Genomic DNA, 24,316 nt, shown 5'->3' on the forward strand with positions numbered 1-24,316 from the left:
GAGCCCTGCGTCGGGCTCTGGGTTGATGGCTCAGAGACTGGAGCCTGTTTCCGATTCGTGTCTCCCTCTCTCTCTGCCCCTCCCCCGTTCATGCTCTGTCTCTCTCTGTCCCAAAAATAAATAAACGTTGAAAAAAAAAATGTCAGTCTGAAGGGAATTAACTCTGTTCTTTTAATTTTGTGTTGAGGTGGTAGGCCCAAATACAATCTGGGGAAATATGGCTCAGCTCACACTCCAAATATGGTGAATCACTGCTGATGTAGCAGGAAGCATTACAAAAGGACTAATTTCTCCGGCCTTTTCCAGAAACACTTGGATAATAAAACTCAGAGCTTGTTCTTTCATTTCAGTGGCAATAAGATACAAAAGCAGAGGCAGGGGAGCTAGGTTTTCTTCAGAGAATGCGGTCCCATTTCATCGCTGTCTTTTCATAGCAGAAGGGCTTGGAAACAAAACCTAATGACCCTTATTCACAAACACTAATGAAGTTAAGAAGATTCCTCCTAAACTCAAAAAGTTGCTAAGACTAACAAAGAGAAAATGTTTCATGGTAGCTAAAATTTTTAAATAACAATCTCAATTGATACATATTAAAATTAAAGCTCCTTATACCTAGAAGTAGTTAAAACATCACCAGACTTAAATATCTGATTCTTGAATCCACACCTCAATAAAGTTGTGGCATGGGGATCCTGATTTCGGCTCAGGTCATCATCTCACGATCTATCTTGAGATGAAGCTCTGAGTTGGGCTCAGTACTGGATTTGGAGCCTGCTTAAGATTCTCTCTCTCTCCCTCTCCCTTTGCCCCTCCCCACTAACTCTTTCTCTCCTTCTCTCTCTCTCTCTCTCTCTCTCTCTCAATAAAAAGAATAAATAAAAAAAATAAAGTTGTGCCAAATACAGCAAAGGTTCAGAATAATGGCATAAACATTTTATTGTTGGAAATTAAAGCTTTGAGGAAAAGGTTAAAAGAACTGTTATGATTCATTTTGAAGATGAGTAGACTAAAATGATCTTTATCCTTTTCCCCAAACTTTCTCAACCCGTGTTCCTCATCCAAACCACAGAATACAAAAAATAATGTGACTCTTTTCTCCATTCTTCCATGGATGCTATGTAAAAGAGTACCATTCTAGATACATTGAAGTTAATTCATTACATACAAGGATGCTTCAGGGCACCAGGGCTCAATTCTTTCCCATAAAGGATGTTGATAACAATTGGATACACAGTAGAACATAATGTTGACAAGATACCTGGAGCCTAGAAACTGCATTCAAAAAGTGGGATATTTGTAGAGAAGACAAGGGGTGGATTTCTTAAAGATAAATTACTTAGCATTTTACTTTTTAAAAGTCTATTGAGGAAAATTACAGTTTCCTTCTTCCAGGATTTTGAAGTTGGGATTTATTTTCTCCTCACTAGAATAGGATGAAGTACATAGTCTCTGACAGCAGAGGTCTTGTCCCACCCTGAAATGTATGTGTTTGGTTCTTCCAAAGTGGAGTTACTCACATCATGCAATGTGGGGAAGCTCTGGGGTTAGAAGGGGAAAGAGCTAGACCTGCTGATACTGCTGACAGGTGGTGACCTAAGATACATCTCCTCCCTGAGGACCCCATCTCATGATGCGGAGAAACACACATTTACTGGTGTCAGGGAAGTCATAGAAAGAAACTTTGCATTGACAAAGAGAACATTGATGCTGAAGGATTCTTGAGAAGAGTAACACTTTATAGTGCTGCTTAGGTTCTTTAAAAATACTTTCTGGGGTACCTGGGTAGCTCAACCAGTTGAGGACTCTGGCTCTTGATTTTGGCTCAGGTCATGATCTCACAGTTCATGAATTTGAGCCCCACATCAGGCTCTGCACTGATAGTTTGGAGCCTGCTTGAGATTCTCTCTCTCTCTCTCTCTCTCTCTCTGGCCCTCCCCTCCTCATGCTCTCTCTCTCTCTCTCAAAATTTATAAACATGAAAAATATTACAAAAAAGTAAATATTTTGTTACATCTCTAATATCAATTTTTTTTCAAAGAAACTGTCTGTGGAATCTAGAATACTGCTGTGATAACAGTCACCAATCTGAATATAAATAATTGTTATCCAGAACTACAGAGATGTAGAAGAAAAACCAAACAATTCAGATCCAATGAAAATGGTGGTGTTTTACTCTCTAAAAGCAACCTCGTTCTTATGTTGATTTTTCTGTTGAATGCAAACATAGGAAAATCTGAGTGCTTTAAGTTTTATTAGTTAAATTCCAAGTAACTGAAGTCTAACTGTACATTGTTGCCCACAGAGATTTTTTTTTCATTAATTTACATTATCATGGTTCTAGAATTGTTCACAAAGATCACCATTGAGGTGTATTGTACAGTTAAACTACAAAAGACTTTTTCTAATGTTACTTTAAGGAGTATTTGGACAAGGCATCAGTCAAACTGTGGATACAATCTGCTTTCTCTGGCAACTTATCATTAATGTAAAATGAGAGTCCATATTGATCTTCGCTTATGCAAGCAGTTCACATGAATCCCACAAAACTGCAAGTGAGCAAAAAAGAGGGCAAACTTTATCTTCTAGGATATCCAGGCTTGAATATCTGAGTGTAAATATCTCTTTAATAATAAACAAATACATTGTTTACTTATGGAAGTTTCAAATGTAATGAAGTCAAGGTTGGTACAGTTAAAATGGCTCAAAGATGAATGAGTGCATGAATAAAACTTGTCTTGGCTTCTCCTAACTACTGCCCTCTTTTCCATTTACAGCTATTCAAGAGCAAGAAAATGAATCTGTGCCCCTATCCTTAAGCCCAGACATCTCCTTAAATAAGTCACAGTTAGAGGACTGCCCAAGGGACTCTGGTTGTTATATCTCATCAGAAAATTCAGATAATGGCAAAGAAGATGTGGAGTCTGAAAATCTCTCTGACATGGTACAGAAGATTACTATCACAGAGCCAAGTGACTGAATACACATTCTCAACTTTATATCTACAGACACATTCCACTTTAATTCTATTTGAGCTAAAAGATCAAATAGGAGAGAAAGAGAAGTATTTGCGAATACAACCTGAAGTTAAAAAATTTTAATCAGAATGATTTTACACAAAAGTTCATGTCTCCAACATTCCCAATTATTGTAAATAGTATGTATATTTATTATTTTGAATGCTACATGTTAATATTTCATTTGCCTGTATGAGAAGAGGTATGGTGTAAGTCTTTGGTGTGTGTGAGATAAGATTTATTCATCTTTATTTTCTAAGTGCAACATGAAAAATTCTGCAGGGAAAACTCATTTTTTCATCCCTGCCAGTTTTGAACTTATGTACGTTATTGAACAAATAGTAATGGAGAGAGTATCTGTATAACCAATTGTCCAAGCAGCAGTTACACTCATTTTTATACTTAATAGGAAAGTGTGAGTTGATACTGGAGACATTTTCTCTTGATCCAGAGTGGAGTTTTAGTAATTATTTTTTGTTGATTTCTTCACTGTTATCTGCTATAAAAGAAGAGTTAACAAGATGTTGTCAATTCTTATTTAGTAAAACTAATTTTAATAATTGTACAGATGTTTCATTTTTTAATTATAAATATTTTAAATTTTGAAATAGCCTAATTTTAATAATAAAAAGAACTACGTGCATTTACTCTTTTCCACACGAGTGGTGCTTAAGGTATTTTTTAATGTTTTGACTTCTAGACAAAATATCTCTTGCCATACAAGGTTTTATAGTCAGTCTCTCTCTCTCTCTCTCTCTCCATATATATATATATATATATATATATATATATATATATATATGAATCCCACAAAACTGCAAGTGAGCAAAAAAAAGGGCAAACTTTATCTTCTAGGATAGCCAGGCTTGAATATCTGAGTGTAAATATCTCTTTAATAATAAACAAATACATTGTTTACTTATGGAAACAATATATATATTGTTATATATATTATTTTTATATATATATTTTATTTTATATATATATATATATATATATATATATATATAAAATTTCCAAATCAATCAACACTTCAATCTGTCTCTTTCTGATAGATCTGTGTCATCCAACTTCCTGAATACTTCTATGTCTTAGTCAGCTTAGGCTGTGTAACAAAATACCACAGATTGGGTGGCTTAAACAATAGAAATTTAATTTCTTACAGTTCTGGAGGCCAAAAGTCCAAGATGGGGCTGCAGCATGGGTGGACTTTAATGAGAGCTCTTCATGGCTTACAGATAGCTACCTTCTCAATGTGTCCTCACACATCAGAAACAGTAAGCTTTCTGGTGTTTTTCCTTAGAAGGGCACTGGTCCAATCATGAAGGCCCCACCCTTACAGCCTCATTTAAACTAATTATCTCCTCAAAACCCCATCTATAAATACCATACACTGGTACCATACACTGGGGTTGAGAGCTTCAACATATGAACTTTGTGGGGAGAGGGGTCCAGTTCAGCCCATAACACTCTAGAAGCTTCAACTCAACATACCTAAATCTTTGATTTTCTCTACAAATTTGCCTCTCCTTTTTTATTCCAAACAAAGCTCTCTTTAATGGCACCAATAACCAGTTACCCAAAACAGAAAATCATTTCTCACTTCATCTCACTTATACATTTCTCATACAGATTCATATGTAATCAAGTCTGACCTCTAGATGTGCTCTGCCATTCACGGCTTTCTATCCATTCCCATGGCTATTGTATTGCTTTGGAATGTCATTATCTCATATATTAAATAGTGCAATGGCTTTCCAACTCACCCCTGTTCTACCTGTGCCCTACCTTTTAATCCATCCTCCCAACAGCTTCCAGAAAGATCTAACCTGTATATCAAATCATGTACTTCCAGCTTGAAATTGTTTTTAGCTCCTCACTATCTTTAGTATAATAATATTTAAACTTTCTTCCAAGGTACATAAGGTTCTTCACAACCATTTTTTTACCTAACCTATGAGTTGTATCTTTCCTCTCCTTTCTCTCATTCTACGCTCTGCAGCCATAACAATCTAGTTGCAATTCTACAAATTCACTATTTCTTTTATGACTTTTCTTATACTATTTATTTTCCTGGAGTGGCTACTATGAATTTCTACATCTAGGAGACTCCCTCTGTTTTTCCTCTTAAGACACATCACAAAAGTCACTTACTCTGTGAAGTGTTCCATGATTTCCTTCGGTGTACTTCTCTGTGTTTCCATAGCAACTTGTATCTCTGTTGGTTATGGCACTTAACATATTATACTTTATTTATTTGAAAGGCACTTGCCCTTCCACAACACTGTGATCTTTTTGTGAAAGAGATCCCTGGTGCCTGGTACAATACTGGGTACAGAATGGGAACTTAGGAAATGTTTGCTGAAGTGCATTGAATGGAATTATTCCCATATAACAATTCTATATTTATGTTTAAATCAATGTACTTAGTCTATAGGTAAATGCCTGCCAAAGTGATCTAAAAGTTTCTTAAATATGTAAAACACAATACTTTAGGAAAAATCAGGAAACACAAAATGTTATTTCAAATGCTGGGAGACAATATTACAGTTAATCTCTAGTGTATTTTTCCAGATCCATGAGATTTAATCCTATATGCAGCGCCCAGGTCAGGAGTAAATCACATGCCTACTTCTCTCTCCACAGCAGGAAATAGTGTTTCAGTTTCAACCCTCTAACATGCTTCTTGCATCATAGCCCCACTCCTGGCCATGGTCAGCACTCCAAATAGATTATTCTAGGACCTCCTTGGACACTGCGTAGCCACTGACCATAATTTTTAAATTTTCATCAACCTGCTGCCTCAGGGAGTTCCAGAGAGTACAGCTTCTTTATGAAGATACCAAGAAATTGTAGGTTAGGAACCATCTAAGGAACCACTTAAATGTAAAATGGTGGAAATTGCTGGTGAAATGTCCTCAGCCATGATTTCTATCCTTTTAAAATGAATATCTGGCATCCAGTCAAGGATTTATGGAAACGCTTATGAGCAGAAATGCCGCAAAGGCCATGAGGAGATTGAAGAAGAGAGACTGGATTCCATGAGGTTCAAGTTACCAGAAGGATGACCCCATCACATAGCACAGCACTGAAAAGGATACCTGTAGCCATATACAACACACTAAAGAGAGTACTGCTGCCTTCATTTCACAGACTGGATATCTGAAGCTCATTTTCCTTAGGTTTTTCTCTCAACTATGGAAGCTGGATAAAGAGGAGTGAAAAGGCAAGACATAGTTCATCCAAGGTTGTGAGGCAGTTGAGAGACTTAGGCCTTCCACTGCCCTTGACTAGAAGATAGACAAGAATTTGAGCCTTTCGAGAGTGGATGTGAAGATGGTTAGAAAGTTGACATTTTAATGGTTACCAGATGATCACAATGGTTCTAGGTTGAAACCTGGTTTCAAGAGAGTCCCAGTCTTGTTCATTTATTTGCTCCCCAAGACATATATGCTCCCCAAGACTATGCCGATAAAGGCCCTTTGGCTCAGATAATCTGCATTAAAATCTTGCCATAGTCTCTCACTGGAACAAGCTGAGTCCTTCAGTACAGAAATGTTGTAAAACTGTTCTGGGATGCAATGATTATTCTGATCCCAGGAATCAGAAATTACAAATTCAAGTATGATGTGAAGTACGCATGGCTAGAGAAATTTTATTCTAAGTATGGATAAAATCCTTATAATAATTTTTTGATAATAAGAACAAAAATGAGATCATTTAAATTCTGCCCCCTCATCCGATTCTTTTCCTGATATAAGTACCAATATACCTTAACCCTGAAATTGTTATCAGAAGCTTTTCTTTTTTATCAGTTACATTTCTAAGATAATGAGTTAAGAAATAAAATAACTTTTAAAACTTCTAAAGTGATAGCTAAAGATTATCAGGTTTTAGACAACATCCAGTTCACTGAGGTTAGTCAAGCGCCTTGCAACTTCCTGTGTGAGGCCAAATTGATGACATTTCATGTTGAGAAACTTCCGTTACAGGCCTAAGTTCTGAGAAAAATAACATGAAGAAATTTTATATACTCTGTCACGCCACACACACACACACACACACACGCTTCCATTCCCCCACCACCACCAAAGAAAACTGTGTAACTAATCAGCATGCACACTTCAAGAACTCCTTCCTAAAGTGGGAAGTCATGCTAAAATTATGTAAAGGTTGAGAGAAAAATGAATAGGGACTAAATATAGGTAAAAGAACAGCAGTTTCTAAATTTGACCAGGTTTTCTGCCTACAGAACTAAGATGGAAGTAACCCTTACTTTAGGCTACCTCCTATCTTACCATTGAATTCATCTGATCACACCCAATGTTGACCCAGAGGTCCTGGTTTGAGGATTATGTGACTTTGGGTGGATCACTTATCCTCCAAGCTTTTTTTTCCCTCCTCTGTGAAATACAAATACTATAATACTAATATTTCATATTTCTGTGTTGATTAAATGAGATAATGTGTGCAAAACACTCAGTACAGTGCATGCACTGCATGCATAAAAACTAATATCTGAACATAAAATAAAAGTGGTGCATACGCTACCATAGGACGGGCTTAGGCTCGTACTAATTGAAATTCTTCAGACCCAGATTGTATGAGGGCTAGGACAACTGTGTCTTCCAGTAGCAATGAGAATCAGCTGATTCACCAGAACTTCACAGATAAATGACTGTTTGGTCCTGACAGAATATTTCTTTGTTGAGTTATGACAGTTTAGGAAGAGGCTGTATGGTATTTAGCTTTGACTCCTCACTCTTGACACATAATAGGAATAATCACTTTTGAGGACTGAATGATTGAATATATAATTAAATGCCCACATTAATTAATTAAATAACATAAAACAAGATTTGGGGTTATTACTTTTATTACTGCATCTTGGGCCCAGGTCTTTACAGTATGGAGTCACAGCTGACTGTGCAATAGCCCACACAGAAGCCCTTAGAAAGACACCTTAACTGTAGATTTTCACATATTTACAAAGCTTACAGGCATTTAGCCAAATGATCTGCCATGGGAAAATCACAGCACAGAGGAAAATATGAGCTTTTCATTATTCTCCCTTTCTTTCTTCATCATGCAAACTTCTCACATTTGAATTACCAACAGTTCTGAGTATTAGGTTGTCTGCGTGATGTAGATTATAAATTAAGAAGCCATGATGGAAAAATCTTAAAAGTGACATTAGTGTGTTCAGAGATCTCCTTTGGCCTTCTGGGGTCCCTGAAGGGGACAGAGCACTGAGGGCAGAGCACTGTCTCCTCTTAGGGAAGGAGTGGAATCCTGATGCAGAAGGCTAACGGGATCGTTTTCCTCTCTGAGTTTTTGGGAACCGTGCCAAGTGAATGGGCAGGAATCATTCCATTTGCAGAGTAAAATGGGGTGAAAAGCACTTCTGGCACACTTTGTCCATATAAATTATACTTGTTTGCAATTCATCAACTCCTTCTCTACTTTATATCCATATGTAATGTAAATGATCATCTTTCTCTGAAGCTCCATAACGATGTGCAGCTCCAAAATGTGATATAATCAGCTAAAAGAGAGCAGATGGAAGTTTTTCCCCCAATATGCATATTCATAAAAAAATAGAGAACTCAACAAAAGGAGATACAAAAGTACTTCTACCCTGGAGGGCTGCTGCATGGACTTCTGTACAAAAGTAAGTTGGTTTTCTGCAACTATTCATTCTTGAAACCTTTACTCATTCATTCCTGCAGCAATCATTGAAAATGCTCCAGAAAAAAATCTTTTTGAAAAGTAACAAATATATTTCCCTTTAGATTTTTTTTCATTGCACCTTAGAACCCATGATTGAGGAAATGATGGTTAAATATTGTACCAGAGAAATATAATTAGAAGGCAAACCACGTAGAAAAGTGAAGACTTCACCATCGCTTTAGCAATACAGACTACAGACATTAAAATTCACGCTGATATGGGCGCCTGGGTGGCTCAGTCGGTTAAGCGTCCAACTTCGGCTTAGGTCATAATCTCACGGTTCATGGGTTCGAGCCCCGTGTCGGGCTCTGTGCTGACAGCTTGGAGCCTGGAGCCTACTTCTGATTCTGTGTCTCCCTCTCTCTCTGCCCCTCCCCTGCTCACGCTGTCTCTCTCTGTCTCTCAAAAATAAATAAATGTTAAAAAAAAATTCACACTGATATACTAAAAAAAGCTATATAGAGAGAATAATAAACTGGATAGCATTTAGCTATTATATATATATATATATATATATATATATATATATACATACATACATATATTTACTCAGAGGCTAAGTTTGTTCCTTTGTGTGTACTGGGTAAGTAGCATTGCTGCTAGAAATTTTGTTAATGAAAACAGCCTCAGGAGATATTGTGAAAGAAAATAACCATAAAAGAAAATTTAAGAAATGGGTAAAAAAAGGGGGGAGACATAAGAAAATCATTCAAAGTGTAACTATGAATTTTGGTCACAAAACCAAAGAGGTTGTATTCATACCAAAATTAGATGTTTCTGACCCTGCATGTCTCCCTTCAGATCCACTCTCCACATGTGAGGCCCTGATATCCTTTTAGAGAGGCTCATCTGTATGGACAACATCCTTGATCTGTACCCTCGGCTTCCTGTTGGGCTCAATGAATGGGAAGCCCCATCAAGAGACTGGAGGGAGAGAGAGGAATGAGGTCAGGGTATTTGCTCACCCCATGAGATCACCTTATGTTGCCTGTCTCCCTTAAGGAAAGGTCTAAAAGTGTCATTCTGTACATGATTCTCCTTCCTTCAGATTCTGGTAATTGTTCCTTTCCTCTTACTTCTAAAGGCTTAGATTTAATAACCGTTCTGTGGCTGTTAGCTCACTACCTGCACAGCCTTTAATGGTTCCTTTACCCTTCACTGTGCCTATACTATTGCAATTAGTCCCTTTATAAATCAGCCTTCCTTGAATTATCCTAATTTGATTGTGCCATCTGCTTCCTTTTGGTAGCCGGACTAGTGTACTGATCTATCATTGCTCATGACTTTCAGTTACTTAGGTCATGTTCTTGAGTCTAATGAGCATTGCTCCATGACTCCAGCATAACTACATTTACATGGTCTCAGGTCATTTCTATCTGTTTCACTACCAGCCTCCATCCCTACTGACAAATAGCTTTAAGGTAAAGCATTTCCACTAACACTACCAAAACTCATGCCCTTTACCCCTTTCAATTTCTTATTAATCTGTTTAATGAGGCCCATGCACATATTTCTCCTTTTTCCAAGCAGCTAAGAATCACTGGAATAGGATTGGCAGCATATAAATGAAGGTTTTCATGGTGCAGTTCATACCAACCTAAATGCATGGAACACGTGTTCTATCCTTTCCTAATAACAGTCTACTTTGCTGTGAAACATAGGATCATTTCTATTGGGATAATATACAATCTACCAACATTAATATTCATCCATCAACTATGTAATAAAATAGAATGAAGCAAATGCATATTTTAGCTGCTTGCTATCTAATCAAAAATATCTGACATTAATAGCATTTTGGTTTTTTTATAAATGAGATGGCACATTGATACTGGAATTTTACTAGTGACTTTTCATTGCTAAAATTCTTTAATTCTAAGTTATATTTCACCTACAATATCATTTGCTAACATGGGTCTCTCATACACAAAGCCTCAGGACTCTTAATCTCAAAAGAGGTTATCGTAAAATATGGATGCCCAGATAATTTGCATGATTAATGAAAATATGTTTTAGAATATTAAACATTTAAGATGTTAGCATTTAGTAGGCTTTCTGACAGAAGTTAAAAGACTATTAGAATGACTGATGAATTGCTACAGTACATTAGCCCTCAGAACAGGGAATGTGCTAGAGGACATTTATGTAACTTCTTAGCGTTCTTGTTTTTTTCTTCTTCTTCTTCTTCTTTTTCCCTTACAGCTAAGTTGTCCTTTTGTGACCTTGGATCAGTTGTAGATGACCAAGCATAAGACTGCAAAGTTTTGAGAAACTTGAAAATGAAATGGAAGACCACTGACAGAGGGACAAAGAAAGCAATTGTATTAACCAGGGCTTTACACCTAATAGCTGGCACATAGTAGGAGATGAATAAAAATGGGCCAAAAAAATAAAACATCTTCTCTCCTGATTCAAATGTCTTACCTCCACACAGTGGAAAAAATGAAACAAAATTCTTCCCTGTTCAGGCACAAGGTCACTGACAGTTTAGCTGTTCACAACTAGGCAATGTAGACAAACTTATTATTTCCATTTGTTAGGAACTGTATTTCAAAATGAAGCTCCACCTACTGATATCTTCCTGGAGACTTTTGTTTTTTGATTGCTGCAGAGCTTATCGGGACCTATTTGGTCATTTATTTCCTCCTCTTGTTATCCTTAGAGATGAAATATACCAGAAAGGACTGTCATGGAGGTGTTTATATCCCCACTGGGTAAAAAGTAAAATACCATTGGAAAGGTAGGACCACAAGAAATACCAAAATAAATTCTTAAGGTAGGAGCAATAAACTGCTTAATGGCCTTGTTTTGGAAGAGACAATTAACATTACTTTAATTTATGTGAAGTATTATCATGAAGTTATGAGCTCCCTCTCTGAGCCCTACTTGCCAAAGCCTGCTTCTTTAGGCAGCATTTCCTTTATAGAACTATTTAGTTTATAGTTCTCCAGCACTCACTTACTGTATAGCACCCTCATTCCTGTGTCAGTGAGCATAGAGAAAAATATACTATTATACATCATCTAGAATTCCACCTCTTAGTCAGTAATGCAAAAATGGGCAGGGTAAAATTATAGTAGGCTGATTAACCATTCCCAAAGACAGAAGATCCTAGTGCACAGAGCCTCATAAATATTACCTTATTTGGGTAAAGGGTCTTTGCAGATGTGATTAATTAAGGATCTTTATATAGAGAGATTCTGCTGGATTATCTTGGTGGGCCCTACATATAATTACAAGTATCCTTATAATAGAAAAAGATTTCTTACACAAGGAAGAAAATGTAGTGTGAAGACAGAGCAAAGAGATTTGAAGATGCTGGCTTTGATGATTGAGTGATGTGGCCATAAACCAAGGGATTCTGGCAGCTACCAGAAACTGGAACAGTCAGGAAACAGATTCTCTTCTGCAGCCTCTAGAGGAAGTGTAGCTCTCCAGACATGTTTTGAGTTGTGGTGCAGTGATAACTGATTCGGGACTTCCGACTTCCAGAACTAGGGGAAAATAAATTTAAGCCACCAAGTTTGTGATAACTTGTTATAGCAGCCACAAGTAACTAATACCATGGATAAACCATTCCCAGCCTTAAAGAGAAGGATAGTAACCCCTATACATGGGTATTACTAGTAGACAATGGGAAAAAAATTACAGTATTAACAACCAATTTAATACAAAGGAATATTAACACATATATCTGCTGAAACCTGTGTATATTGTTCTTCCTTACTTTTACATGTGTTAGGTGAATGTATTCAAGCAACTCATTTTTTAATAGGAAAAAAAAGCTCTTTTATTAAAATACCTAATTTATAAATATGACAGTTAAATACGTACTATTCTTACCCTTCAGATGTTTTAAAATTTCACTTAATAGGAGTATGCTTTCTTTCATCCTCCCCTGGAATACAGCTGTTATGAGCTAAAGGATAATGCAAATTTAAAACATTCTTGTAAAACAAAACAAAACAAAAACTAATTTTGGCTTTATTAAGAGTAGAACCTTCTTTAAGACTTGGAAATATATGTTTTGCTGAAACAAAAATGTTTTTGTATGACTTATTTCGTCCTTCATTCCTTCGTTCCTTCATTAAATATTGATTGAACATGTTCTGGGTGCCTGGAAACTATACTAGGCTCTGGAAATAGCAAGATGAACAGCAACAACACCTGTTCTCAAGGAGTTAAAGAGTTCAGTTTTCTCCTTTGGCAAATGTGTAAATAAGTAAATTCCTATGAAATGTGAAATGCTAAAGTAGTGACCGTAGCAAGTGGTGTGGAAGCAGGATCTAAAGATAAATCATTCACTTTAGATGATTCTATGAGCTTGAGAAGAGTTAAGTTGTGTCTTGGTAGAAAAAGAATTTAACATTACAGTGGAAAAGTTTCTTATTCTTTATTTGAGACATTTATAGACAAAACTGTATTCAAGGTTATAGACAAGATGCAACACCTTCAGATTTTGGATAACGGAATTAGCAAATTACGGTGGTTTTCTCATGGTTTCAAAAACAACTACTTGTACAATAAAGGTTGCTTAATTAAAACTTATCCAACTGAAACATCCATTTATCTGAAACAAATGCTTGTGCTATAGACATCAACCAACTCTTCACATGAGTAACTAACAATAAGCAATGGGATGATGCTCGATGAATATCAATTAAAACAAATTCTTCCCAATAAACTCTTTCTTAAAAAGATACATTCTTGCGTGGGCGTACATTTATATGCATGCACATACACTTTGCTATTGTCACTTGTCTTCTTTAAAACATTAATTAGCATTAACTATTTATCTTAAAGATTTTAAGCATAAGTTTCAGGTGGGACTAGCTACATAATGGGGGATGTCGAGAGCTTAGAATAATGGCCTAGCACAAAATCAAAATGCAGAGCCCCATATTCAAAATTATTAAGACTCTTAAGACAGTAGTAGCAGAGCATTAAAAAAATACGGAGCCTTTGTGGGAACAGAGTCCTGTGCAACAACACAGGCTACATGTCTGTAAAACTAGTCCTGGTTTCAGATATTCCTTATCAATTGTCCCCATTTGGATTGTCCCAAGGGCCATATTATAGATTATGAAAATGAGAATAACCTGCCTAAAAGTCACATTATGGTCATATATTTTTTTGCACAGGCCTATGTTAACTATAAAGGCATTGTTGGGGACCTATTAAAATTCTATCAGGATCAAAATTTTTCATGCTTGCTTGATTTCTCTTTTCTCTGCTTTATACAAACTTATCTAACCTATGAAGGAGGAAAAAAAATGCTATCGTTTCATTAAACTGTGTCTATCAGCCCTCTTACACTCGGTTGGGTTTGTGTAACAAGTTCTGGCCAAAGTTAGGACCTAGCTCCTAAGTTCTCCTTTGAGGTTCATGTTCTCACCTCACTAGGTTTCCCTTATTCTTTCCTGTCCTTTCCCACTCCTTTATTTGTATAGCTGGAAACAATGAACTCTGAACCAAAGAGCCCATTATAGGAAAAGCCTGAACCCCCGGGTCATTTTTGGAGGACAACCATTCAGGCTCTTTATGGTGTTTGACCCATATTAGAGTGCCACACAAAATTAAACTTTAATGTCTTAAGCCACTTATTATTACCCTAATACTCTATGTTTGATAGTATGATAGTCTGAGACAAGGAGCATAGGACCCAGACCGGTATTTAGCTCATTGAGCGATTCTGAAACATCTTTTGAGAACAATGACTGAAGTCATCTTCTCAGTTGACTATAAATCTATGTGCTAGTCAATAGCTATGGTATTATCTCATGGAGTTCTTTACATTCTTATAATAACATGAATTTATAATTTACTTTCTTTTTTATTTGATTTTATAGTTTCCAAAGCACTCTTTCTTATGTAATTTTAGAGGATTCTGGGACATTGTAAAGACTTCAAAATTTATAGCAGTGGATTATCAGGGATAGAATGATCAATAGCAACAATGACACTGTCAAACATCCCTTTCAAATCTCACAAATTGTCACCTGTCAGCTTATAGGACTCACAGACCTCAATAATTCAGATTACCCAAGTAAGTATTTGATAGAAACCTTGGAATCTGGGCTGAGTCTAAGCATCTGGGGACACTGCTCTTAGGAAAATCGGTTTGGTGTTACTGGGAGGGACAAAGGGAGATGGCCAGAGTGCTTAGAATAATGGCAAGCGTTCTTTTCCCTTTGGCTGCAGAATGTCAGCATTTATGGGAAAAAGTCGATCAAGTACTTACTGGATCTGCTTAATCAAGCATAATTGTCACCATGTGACTGGCAGTTATTGGAAGCTCCTGTGTGAGACAGTGCCAGAAACAGTATGCAAAGAACTACCTATATTTTAGATAATAAAAGAAAAATAACTTTTCCTCAACACAGGAAATGAACATGATGCAATTTAAAAGCATAGATTTTTGGAATGTGAGAGATTTGGAATAAGACTTGGTTTCAGCACTTATTTGTTTCAAGTTCTTCTAGTTTATTCCAGTGTAAAAGAAACATTAGTGCCTACATTGCAGAGTTGTATCTTAAACAAACTTGAACAAGTAAGGCAACTAGCATGATATCTGCAATGTTTTACCTCTGTCAGGTCCATTGTTTGTATTAGTGATATTATCTTTGGTAATAATACTTTAAGAATTAAGAATGAAGGGGTGCCTGGGTGGCTCAGTTGGCTAAGTGTCCAACTTCAGCTCAGGTCATGATCTCATGGTTGGTGAGTTCGAGCCCTGAATTGGGGTCTGTGCTGACAGCTCAGAGCATGGAGCCTGCTTCAGATTCTGTGTCTCCCTCTGTCTCTCTGCTCCTCCCCCACTTACCATATGCTCTCTCTCTCTCTCTCTCTCTCTCTCCTTCTAAAATAAATGAACCTTAAAAAAAATTAAGAATGAAGACGCACTCCCAGGCACTTTCAAATTTATATAATAAAGAATCTTACCGAACATCCTTCCTGCCCTCTTTAAAATTTAGAAATTATTTTTCCCCAATTTTTTTAAAGACACACAGTGTCAAGCATTTATAATCACCCTTTTTTCCACACAGCCAGACATAAACGTGTATTTCAAATAATTCTTTCAATTGTCCAAATACTCATAAGTTGTAGGAAATAATAATTCATTAAATATTTATGAAATATTGAAGTATCATATTCACACCAAGGGAGTTAAATGAGAGAAATTACTTTCTTATCCTGAATCTTAAAAAGGACTCTGGGAACTATGATTTATGTAGATTTTCCTAGAGTGTACCTTTTATACTGCCTTTATAAATGTTTTATTTACTATGCTTTAAGAGGTCTAGGATAGTTTTCCTCTGAATAAAGCCCCAAAACTCCTTAAAATGTAGGCAAAGTATGTAAATTTAAGGATTCTTTACTAGTGCATTTCTGAAACAAGAATCAGATAGCACATAAATTTCTATTAATAAAAATCAACTATCTTTTTTCAATAATTAGAAAGCTGTCTCAAATCTTAATGTGTACTGCATGTTGATAAAAAACTCATTTATCCAATAAATTGTTATTTTAGATGAATTAAAGGTATTTTAAATGTTGAAATACCCAATTCCCACAAAAGATCCCAGACTAAACTGTGGTAATATCTAAAAGACCTAAATATACCTTTTGATATAAGAGAAAAAGAATGACAAAAATTTAGAGAAGTTAAATTCTATAAGAGAAAAATAGCTGTTTATGCAGTAAGGATGTTTCATGAATTAGGAAGTTCAATAAGTAGATAAATGTTTGTTGATTTTATTGTGAACTTGCAATGGACAATGTGTCTCTTGCCCTATCTATATAATTCCAGCAAATACAAATTGAATATTTTTTAGATCATTAAAACTCTATTAGACACTTTGGAATATATGATCATAGGATACATGGTGTTTTCTCTCAACATGTTTGCAGTTTAGCTGAAGAGGCATGACAAATATCAAAAAGTATCATAGCAACAGAATCCTGTATCAAGAGATGCATCATAGTGCCAAGCCAACAGGACAAAGTAATAGCTGTAGAGTTCAAAGAAGGGAGACACCGCTAAATGTTGGGAGATAGGATATTTGCCTTCTAAACTGAGACACTCTGGTCCTCAATATATAGATTTTTGGGGGGGAATGAGGCGGAAACCAAACAGACACTTACTATATAACCATATACTAGGTAAGCTATTTTTGAAGTACCAACTACTTAGTTGTATACAATATGACTTATGTGAGTTATTGTCAGTTAAAAACTGAATAACCACTAATCACCCCAGAGTGAATTTCAATGTCCCACCGTAGACCAAATTATTCATTTCTACATTCCATTTTCATTTATTTTTGTGGAAAATTGTTTACATTTCAGTGATAAAAGGAAATCTTTAGCCTGTATAATTTTTCCATAAGCATTTTTATACACAAAAATATCATGTCATATAACATAATAAGTGATTAGTTGTGGGGTTAAATGTTAAATGGTAGGTGTTAGGGAGATTTATAACCCCTAAACATACTCCCAGACCTTCAGGGACTTATCTTCTGTTTAGGAGGTCAGGTTTTATATATGACACAATAATACAAGGGGGGCATACATTAAAGGCTGAATGAATCTATCAGACACAAGTGTCTCTGTGGTTATAATACTCCTCAAACCAAAAGAAGCCATTCTTATTGTAACCCTGGATCCATGAATGTGGAAATGGTGCAAATAAAGCCTTCTTCTATTTCAAATTCCCCCAAATTTCAAATATCTGCAATAATACAATACAGGTAGGGGTGACATCTTGGGAGAAAGGAGTTCCTATATATTAGTCACTTGAGTGTCATAAAAAATGACTTTTACAAATTATATACTTAATATTTGAATACTAATGGCTATATCCTTAAAAGAAGGGACTCTTGACTTCAAGGAATCATAGATGTCAGACATGAAGGGGACTTGGAGAGGGTCTGTTCCAATGCCATCATGGTGTAGAAGAGATGGAGGCCTAGAGGAATAAAGGTCCATCCATGATAACATCTATTCACAAATGAGAAAAGTTCATATTTGCATTGACATCTTCTGGAATTAACTCCAGGTATCTTTCCTTCATAGCATACTGCTTCACCATAGGAGTAACACAGGGTACCAGGTAAAGTTGAATATTTAACATAATTTCGCTGACTGAAGTTATGTCTTATCAAGAACAAGTCACTTCTCTCACCCATACAAATCCTCTAAAATCTGTGTTATACATACATACACTATACAATAACATATGGTCCCTAAGTAGGAAAAAAGTAGAATCACTAGTTTGGACATCATTGACCCAAAGTAATAACAAAATAGAAATTGTCAGCAATATAATGTTTGCCCATATAGAATCCTGATGAGAATCTATAAGAATCTATGAGGATGCTAATAGAGAATAAGAGAATTTATAAGCTCAAGGAGGCTTTCACAAATCTTTGCCACATCTGCGTGTAAATTATGAAATCTATGCCAGTCAACTGAGAGAAAAGTCATACCTCCTTTAAGAAGTCTTGAATGCCGTCAAGACCTTATGAAACACATTTTGATTAGCGAAGTGAAAATGAATCACAATCATTGGCAAAGGGTTGTGCTACAGTTTTCCTCAAACCAGTAACGCTTGGTTGAAAAGAGGTGGAGCATCAAGAAGAAAGATATATTCTATGCATTGCATTTTGATTAGGCTCCTGGATCTCCATATTTAAGACTTCTACCTTTCCCAGGGCTCCTCATCGCCTGATGATAATTACAAACGCATGGTAATGGCGGGCCTTAAATCAAACGTGCATGGTAGATGTGCTGTCACGGCAAGAACGAGCTCGTTGAAAGCTGGCAGGGAAGGATGTGCTTGCCTTTCAACTGGCAGAGCAGGCCCCTTGGCTGGCACAGCGACCAGCTCTGCCTTAAATCTTCCTGAGGTGTGTCCTGTTATAGGACTTTGCCTAATTTAAGATGTCTGTCTTTGGAGAAATCCTTCGTAACGTTAGTTTCATTTGCAGGTTGCCGAGGAAGATCGCTCGGGCTGCAGTGTTGCCCAGCTGCCTATAAAGCCCCTGCTCATCAATAGTCCTATCTAAAGAGTCCACTTTGACAAGGGGCCATCCAATGACCTGCCAGTCATCCTCCTTTGCCAAAAGTTACATGTGAGCAAAGTGTCTTGAACGGATATGAAGCCTCTGGTAGAGTAGACAATATAGATTAATAGTCCACCCTGGACAATTCTAGTCATTTGAAGAAGTAGTGTGAAACTGGGACACTTCTAAAGCAAAGTTTGCCAACTATATTTAATTTTAAAAGTAAAGTCATGGTACAGCCAATTGAGGAGAATCAGCAGAGAAAGAAAAAAAAAGAACCAAAGTACAATCTTTCATAATTCAGAAAGAAGCTGTGTCTGAGACACTGTGGATTCAGTTTCATGGAGAGTGGTTTTAATAAAATTACAATAAATATGGCACCGTGTTTCAGTGTTCTTATTTTATAGGCATTTCATCTTTGAAATCACAGAGCATATTTTCTTAATCTTTAAATCACTAATCTGCTAATAGAAAATGAGCAAGTTTTCAATGCTTGCCAGAAATGAGAGGCACTCCCCCTATGTCTACCCAAATAAAATTCTACCAAAATATATCAGTGAACTCAACAAAACAAGCTGAGAGCATTGGTAGGAAGAATAAATCAGTCTCTGACGAGGCAAATCATTTTTGTTTCGTTCTTCTTGTTCTAGTCCAGTTCAGCCTCAATTGGCCTCTGGATTCACTTTTTCCTGTGTCTCTGAGTCCCTTATCTAATCCTACTCTAATTTTGCTCTGTTGGTCTCACAAGCCTCCTACATACATTGACTCATTCTTGCTTCACCTTTTATTTCTTTCCCTGAGCACTTTCTGGCTGGTTTCAAACCTGCCTTTCTTCTTCATGTGGCTTATTGTTTCAAAGTTTCCTCAACCGCCCAAAACTAGCAGTTATAAACATTTGCAAACACAAATATTTTAAGTAGAACAATCAATCCAGAACAATCAATCTGTATTCCCAAATACAGATATGGTATCTTTGGGATCTGATAGCATGCCAGATGTATATCTCCTCAAAGCTCATTTCTCAAGGATCTAAAATATGCTTTGCTGAGTGCTCTCTATTATATGTCCTGGGATGAGCTCATCTATTTAAAAGTACACCCCAGCTCAGCAAAGCTATCCTTCAAATTTATTTGTAAGTCAATCCTTTGGAATTCTAAATGTCTTTTCTAATGGAAACTATCTTACACAGAATGGTTTAGGTCATCAACCAATTCCAAATATCTACCTCGTCCAGAATAGAGGTTTTGTTCAGAATAGTACTGAATGAAAAGATATGGGGGGCCCATTTGGTTAGAGCTGAAACACATCATGGAGATTACATAATACAACTCTTTTATGGTATAGGTGAGAAAACTGATATTAAATGGCTAACTTTTTCTTCCTTATATAACATCCTCTTCTTTACTGTAAAACCTAGGTATTATATAAATTAATCCACACAACAGTCTCAAAAGATTGGTATTCCTATCCACATGAGACAAGTGAGGCTGAAAGAGCCAAGTAGCTCCACTAAAATCACGCAGCTAGCACCAGTAAAGTGATGGAGCTGGGATTTCAACTCAGTTTTCTCAGACTTTATATATGTCCCAGTCCACTACCCCTCACAATGCCAGTCATACAGTTTCACCGAGAATCTGTTTTGAGGCAAAATTTATCTGTCTAAGGTCACATTTCTTTCCCATACAATGGAAGAAAAGTCACTTTTCTTATCCTCAAATACAAGCCACTAGTGATGGCCCTATGGTCTAGGGTCAAGACCAAAAGAAAAAAATTGTGAATAAGAGTAAAGTGGTTAAAATGATCCCTAGGACAAAGCAACTTTTTTGACTTCACATTCTATTCCAGCTACTGACCTATATTATCTCTCCTTTTGTTCACAGTCCAGGCTCTTCATTCTAAACTTGTTTTCTCTTTTCTACCTCCTATTCATGTTACAAATTACTGCAGTTAAGATTCTGCCTTTCCACCCCACTGCAATTGCTCTAACAAAGATCACAGTGACCTCTTAGTAGATCATTCAAATCCGTAGTTTTCAAACCATTTTCTGAACTATGTGGGCAGCATTCAATAGCTTTGACTATTCTCTTCCTAAAACTCTTTTCTCTTTTGTTTTTTATAAGCCCCATCCATCTCTGAACCAATCCCTATCTGACTCATTCATAAGCTCCTTGTTTTTGTCCTGGTCTTAAATGCCTTGTGTTTTCTATAATCAGGCCCTTGAACCTTTCTCTAAAAAATAAGTGGGTTTCAACTTTGCCTGAACATTAGAAGCTGTCCATAAGGAGCTTTTAAAATTCTAATAGAAAACACTTTAAAAGGCAGAGTAAAGGCCTCCATGTATCCATTCCTCCATAAAAGAAATGAGAATATTAGCAAAAATAGGCAAAATAAACTTTTTCAGAACTCTGGAAATTAATCAAAGGTTTTCAAAAATATAGGAAGCATTTATTCAAGAAAAATAGCTGAAACTTGGTAAGAACAAAGTTTTGTGGCATTTTGATTCTTCCTATCCCTACCCCTACCCCCCAATCTCTGTTGTAGCCTTCAAACCAAAAGCTACATGATTTTATTCATTGTGAAAACAGCAACCTATCAGCCACTGGAACAAACAGAACAGGTTTGGAGTTACTCCTCCCCCCCCAAAAAAAATTGCATCCCTAGAGAATTGTCACTATTTACCTGTCTTGTATCTCCAGTCTCAGCACTTATTTTTTGTTAACCTGGGTGACTGCTGAATCAAACTTGACTTAGCTCACTCGGTGTGAACAGACCTGCCCCTACGGCATTTGTCAAAAGAAAATCAATATCAATCGTTTAAAAATTCAGGTGCCTGAGGTAGCAATACCAGTTGGGTTAAGTAAGACACTTACTAAAATATTATAAAGGAAAACCAGGGAATGAAATTTTTATGTGGGATGTTGAAAATATTCGACATATTCCTGGAAATCTAAAAGGCCATATGCATGTGCAAGAATGTGCACATGCTCAGGAAAAACGTTGAGGAGGCTCTAATCTCCCATGTGTAGATGCCTGTGAGTCTGCACAAGCAAGAAGTGAAGGCTATTGTAGTGTTTTAAACTGCCTACTGGAGTATTGAAATATTCCTCCCCAACACACACAAATCCCTCAACAAAGTTGGGAAGACTTATTGGTTTAGTACATTCAAGGAGATTTCTGTCCAATCATTAGCTGACCACTACACTAACTGAGAAGAGATGTTGAGTTTTATGCAAGACAAAGAATTCAGACTCTACAGAATTTGCTCAGGAAACTGAATAAACAAACCAACATCCATAACAACCAAATCAATACCAAACAACAAAACTACAAGGATTGTGGGAGGGGGAGGAGGGAGCTGGATTTCCAGAGCCAGAAAGATTTATTTTTCAAGGGTGAGGCATGGGGGAACTATAACACATGCAAGGAAACAGGAAGTTATAGACCATAAAAAGGAAAAAAAAATAAGTGAAAAGAAACTGTCTTTGAGGAGCTCAGATACTGGACTTACTAGACAAAGACATTAAAATAGCTATTATAAATATGTTCTAAGAACTAAATAAAACCATGTCTAAAGAATTAAAGGAAAATTTAAGGACTATATCTTACCAAATAGAGAATATCAATAAAAGGAAAAAATTGTTTTTAAAAGGGTCAAATAAAAATTCTGGAAATTAAAAGTATAAAAACTGAAATGAAAAAAATAATTACAGGGATTTAACAGCAGATTTGAAATGGCAGAATCTTAAGACAGAACACCTTAGATTATTCAGGCTGAAGAATAGAAGGACAGTTAATGAAGAAAAATTAACAGAGCCTCAGAGACTGTGTGATACCAATAAGCATACCAATATGCACATCATGGTTGTTCCAGAAAAAAAAGGAGAGAGAGAAGGTAAAAAACAAAACAAAACAACAAAAAAATAAACAATTTGAAGAAACTGAGGCCAGAAACTTCCCAATTTGATTTAAAAAAAAAACATGAACATGCACACCTAGGAAGCAACATAAATTCCAGGTAGGATAAACTCAGACAGATTCATTCCTAGACAAATTAGAGTAAATTGTCAAAGACCAAGGAAAGGAGATGATCTTGGAAGTAGCAAAATAAACGTATCTTAAAATGTACAAAGTTCCTCAAAGATCAACAGGTAGTTTCTCATGAGAAACCATAGGTTCTAGAAGGAAGTAGAATGACAGGTACAGGGCACTGAAAGAAAAACATTGTTGACCAATGTTCTCAAGAATTCTATGTTCAGCAAAACTATCCTGCAAAAAGGAAGGAGAAATGAAGACATTCTCAGTAATTGTAAACTGAAAGAATACATTGCTGGCAGACCTACTTTATAAGTAATACTAAGGGAGTGTTTCAGGCTATGAGAGGCACTAAACATTAACTAAAATGTGCAAGAACAAATAAAGATCACTGGTAAAGATAAGTGCACACATTAATATAAAAAACATTATAAATGTATTTAATTTGTGACTTTTTTCTGCTATTTGATTTAAATTACAGAAAACAATAACTATAAAGCTGTTGACTGCCTTATAACATGTAAAAATTTAATCTGTATGACAATAATGGCACAAAAAGTGAGAGAACAGGGCTATAATGGAATAAGTGTTTACAAACTATTTTGAGTTAAACTTCTATTAATAAGAATTAAATTTTTAAAAATTTACAACTCTGTAATCCTCAGTACAATTATTAAGAAAATCTTTAAAGTAAAATAAACAAAGAAATTTTAACAGTCTAATTCAAAACATCTATATATCACAAAAGAAGGAAGTAATGGAGAAATAAATGAACACAAAGACACTTACATACAGAAATCCTACCTTACCAGTAATTAAGTTAAATGTAAATAGTTTAAATATTCCAATTAAAAGACAGAATTTGCAGAACCCTCAACAAAGTAGGTTTAGAGGAAAAAGACTTCAACATAATAAAAGCCTTGTATGAAAAGCCCACAGTGAGCACTATACTCAATGGAAGAAAAACTGAGAGCTTTCCCCTAAGGCCAGAAACAAGACAAGGATGTCCGTTCTCACCACTTTTATTCAACATAGCACTAGAAGTCCTAACCACAGCAATCAAACAAAAAATAAATAAATACATAAAAGCATCCAAATTGGTAAGAAAGAAGTAAAATCTTTATTATTTGCAGACGACATGATACTCTATATAGAAAACCTGAATGAGTCAATCAAAACTCCTAGAACTGATAAATGAAGTCACTAAAGTTGCAGGATACAAAATTAATGTCAGAAATCTGTTCCATTTCCATACACTAATAATGAAGCAGCAGAAAGAGAAATTAAGAAAACAATCTCATCTATAACTGACCCGAAATTAATAAAATACCTAGGAATAAACTTAACCAAGGAGGTGAAAGACCTGTACTCTGAAAACTGAAAAACAAAACAAAACAAAAAACACTAGTAAAAGAAACTGAAGATGACACAAAGAAATGGAAATATATTCCATGCTCATGGATTGAAAGAAAA

The 24,316-nt window shown here is 36.0% G+C and overlaps 1 protein-coding gene and 1 long non-coding RNA gene across 3 annotated transcripts in view; one reads left to right on the top strand and one right to left on the bottom strand.

Moving 5' to 3' along the window:
- SAMSN1 (SAM domain, SH3 domain and nuclear localization signals 1) overlaps positions 1-3,669 on the top strand; it is a 132,583-nt gene extending 128,914 nt beyond the window's left edge. For both annotated transcript variants that reach the window (XM_027077526.2, XM_027077531.2), the window contains one exon: positions 2,775-3,669. In XM_027077526.2, coding sequence (XP_026933327.2) covers positions 2,775-2,977 — 203 coding nt within the window. In that variant the 3' untranslated portion in view covers positions 2,978-3,669. The remainder of the gene's footprint in view (positions 1-2,774) is intronic.
- Positions 1-24,316, bottom strand: part of LOC113604782 (uncharacterized) — a 106,681-nt gene that overhangs the window by 10,831 nt on the left and 71,534 nt on the right. The gene's annotated exons all lie outside the window — the stretch shown is intronic.

Source organism: Acinonyx jubatus, chromosome C2 (assembly GCF_027475565.1).
Source record: "Acinonyx jubatus isolate Ajub_Pintada_27869175 chromosome C2, VMU_Ajub_asm_v1.0, whole genome shotgun sequence".
NCBI classification, from domain to species: domain Eukaryota; kingdom Metazoa; phylum Chordata; class Mammalia; order Carnivora; family Felidae; genus Acinonyx; species Acinonyx jubatus.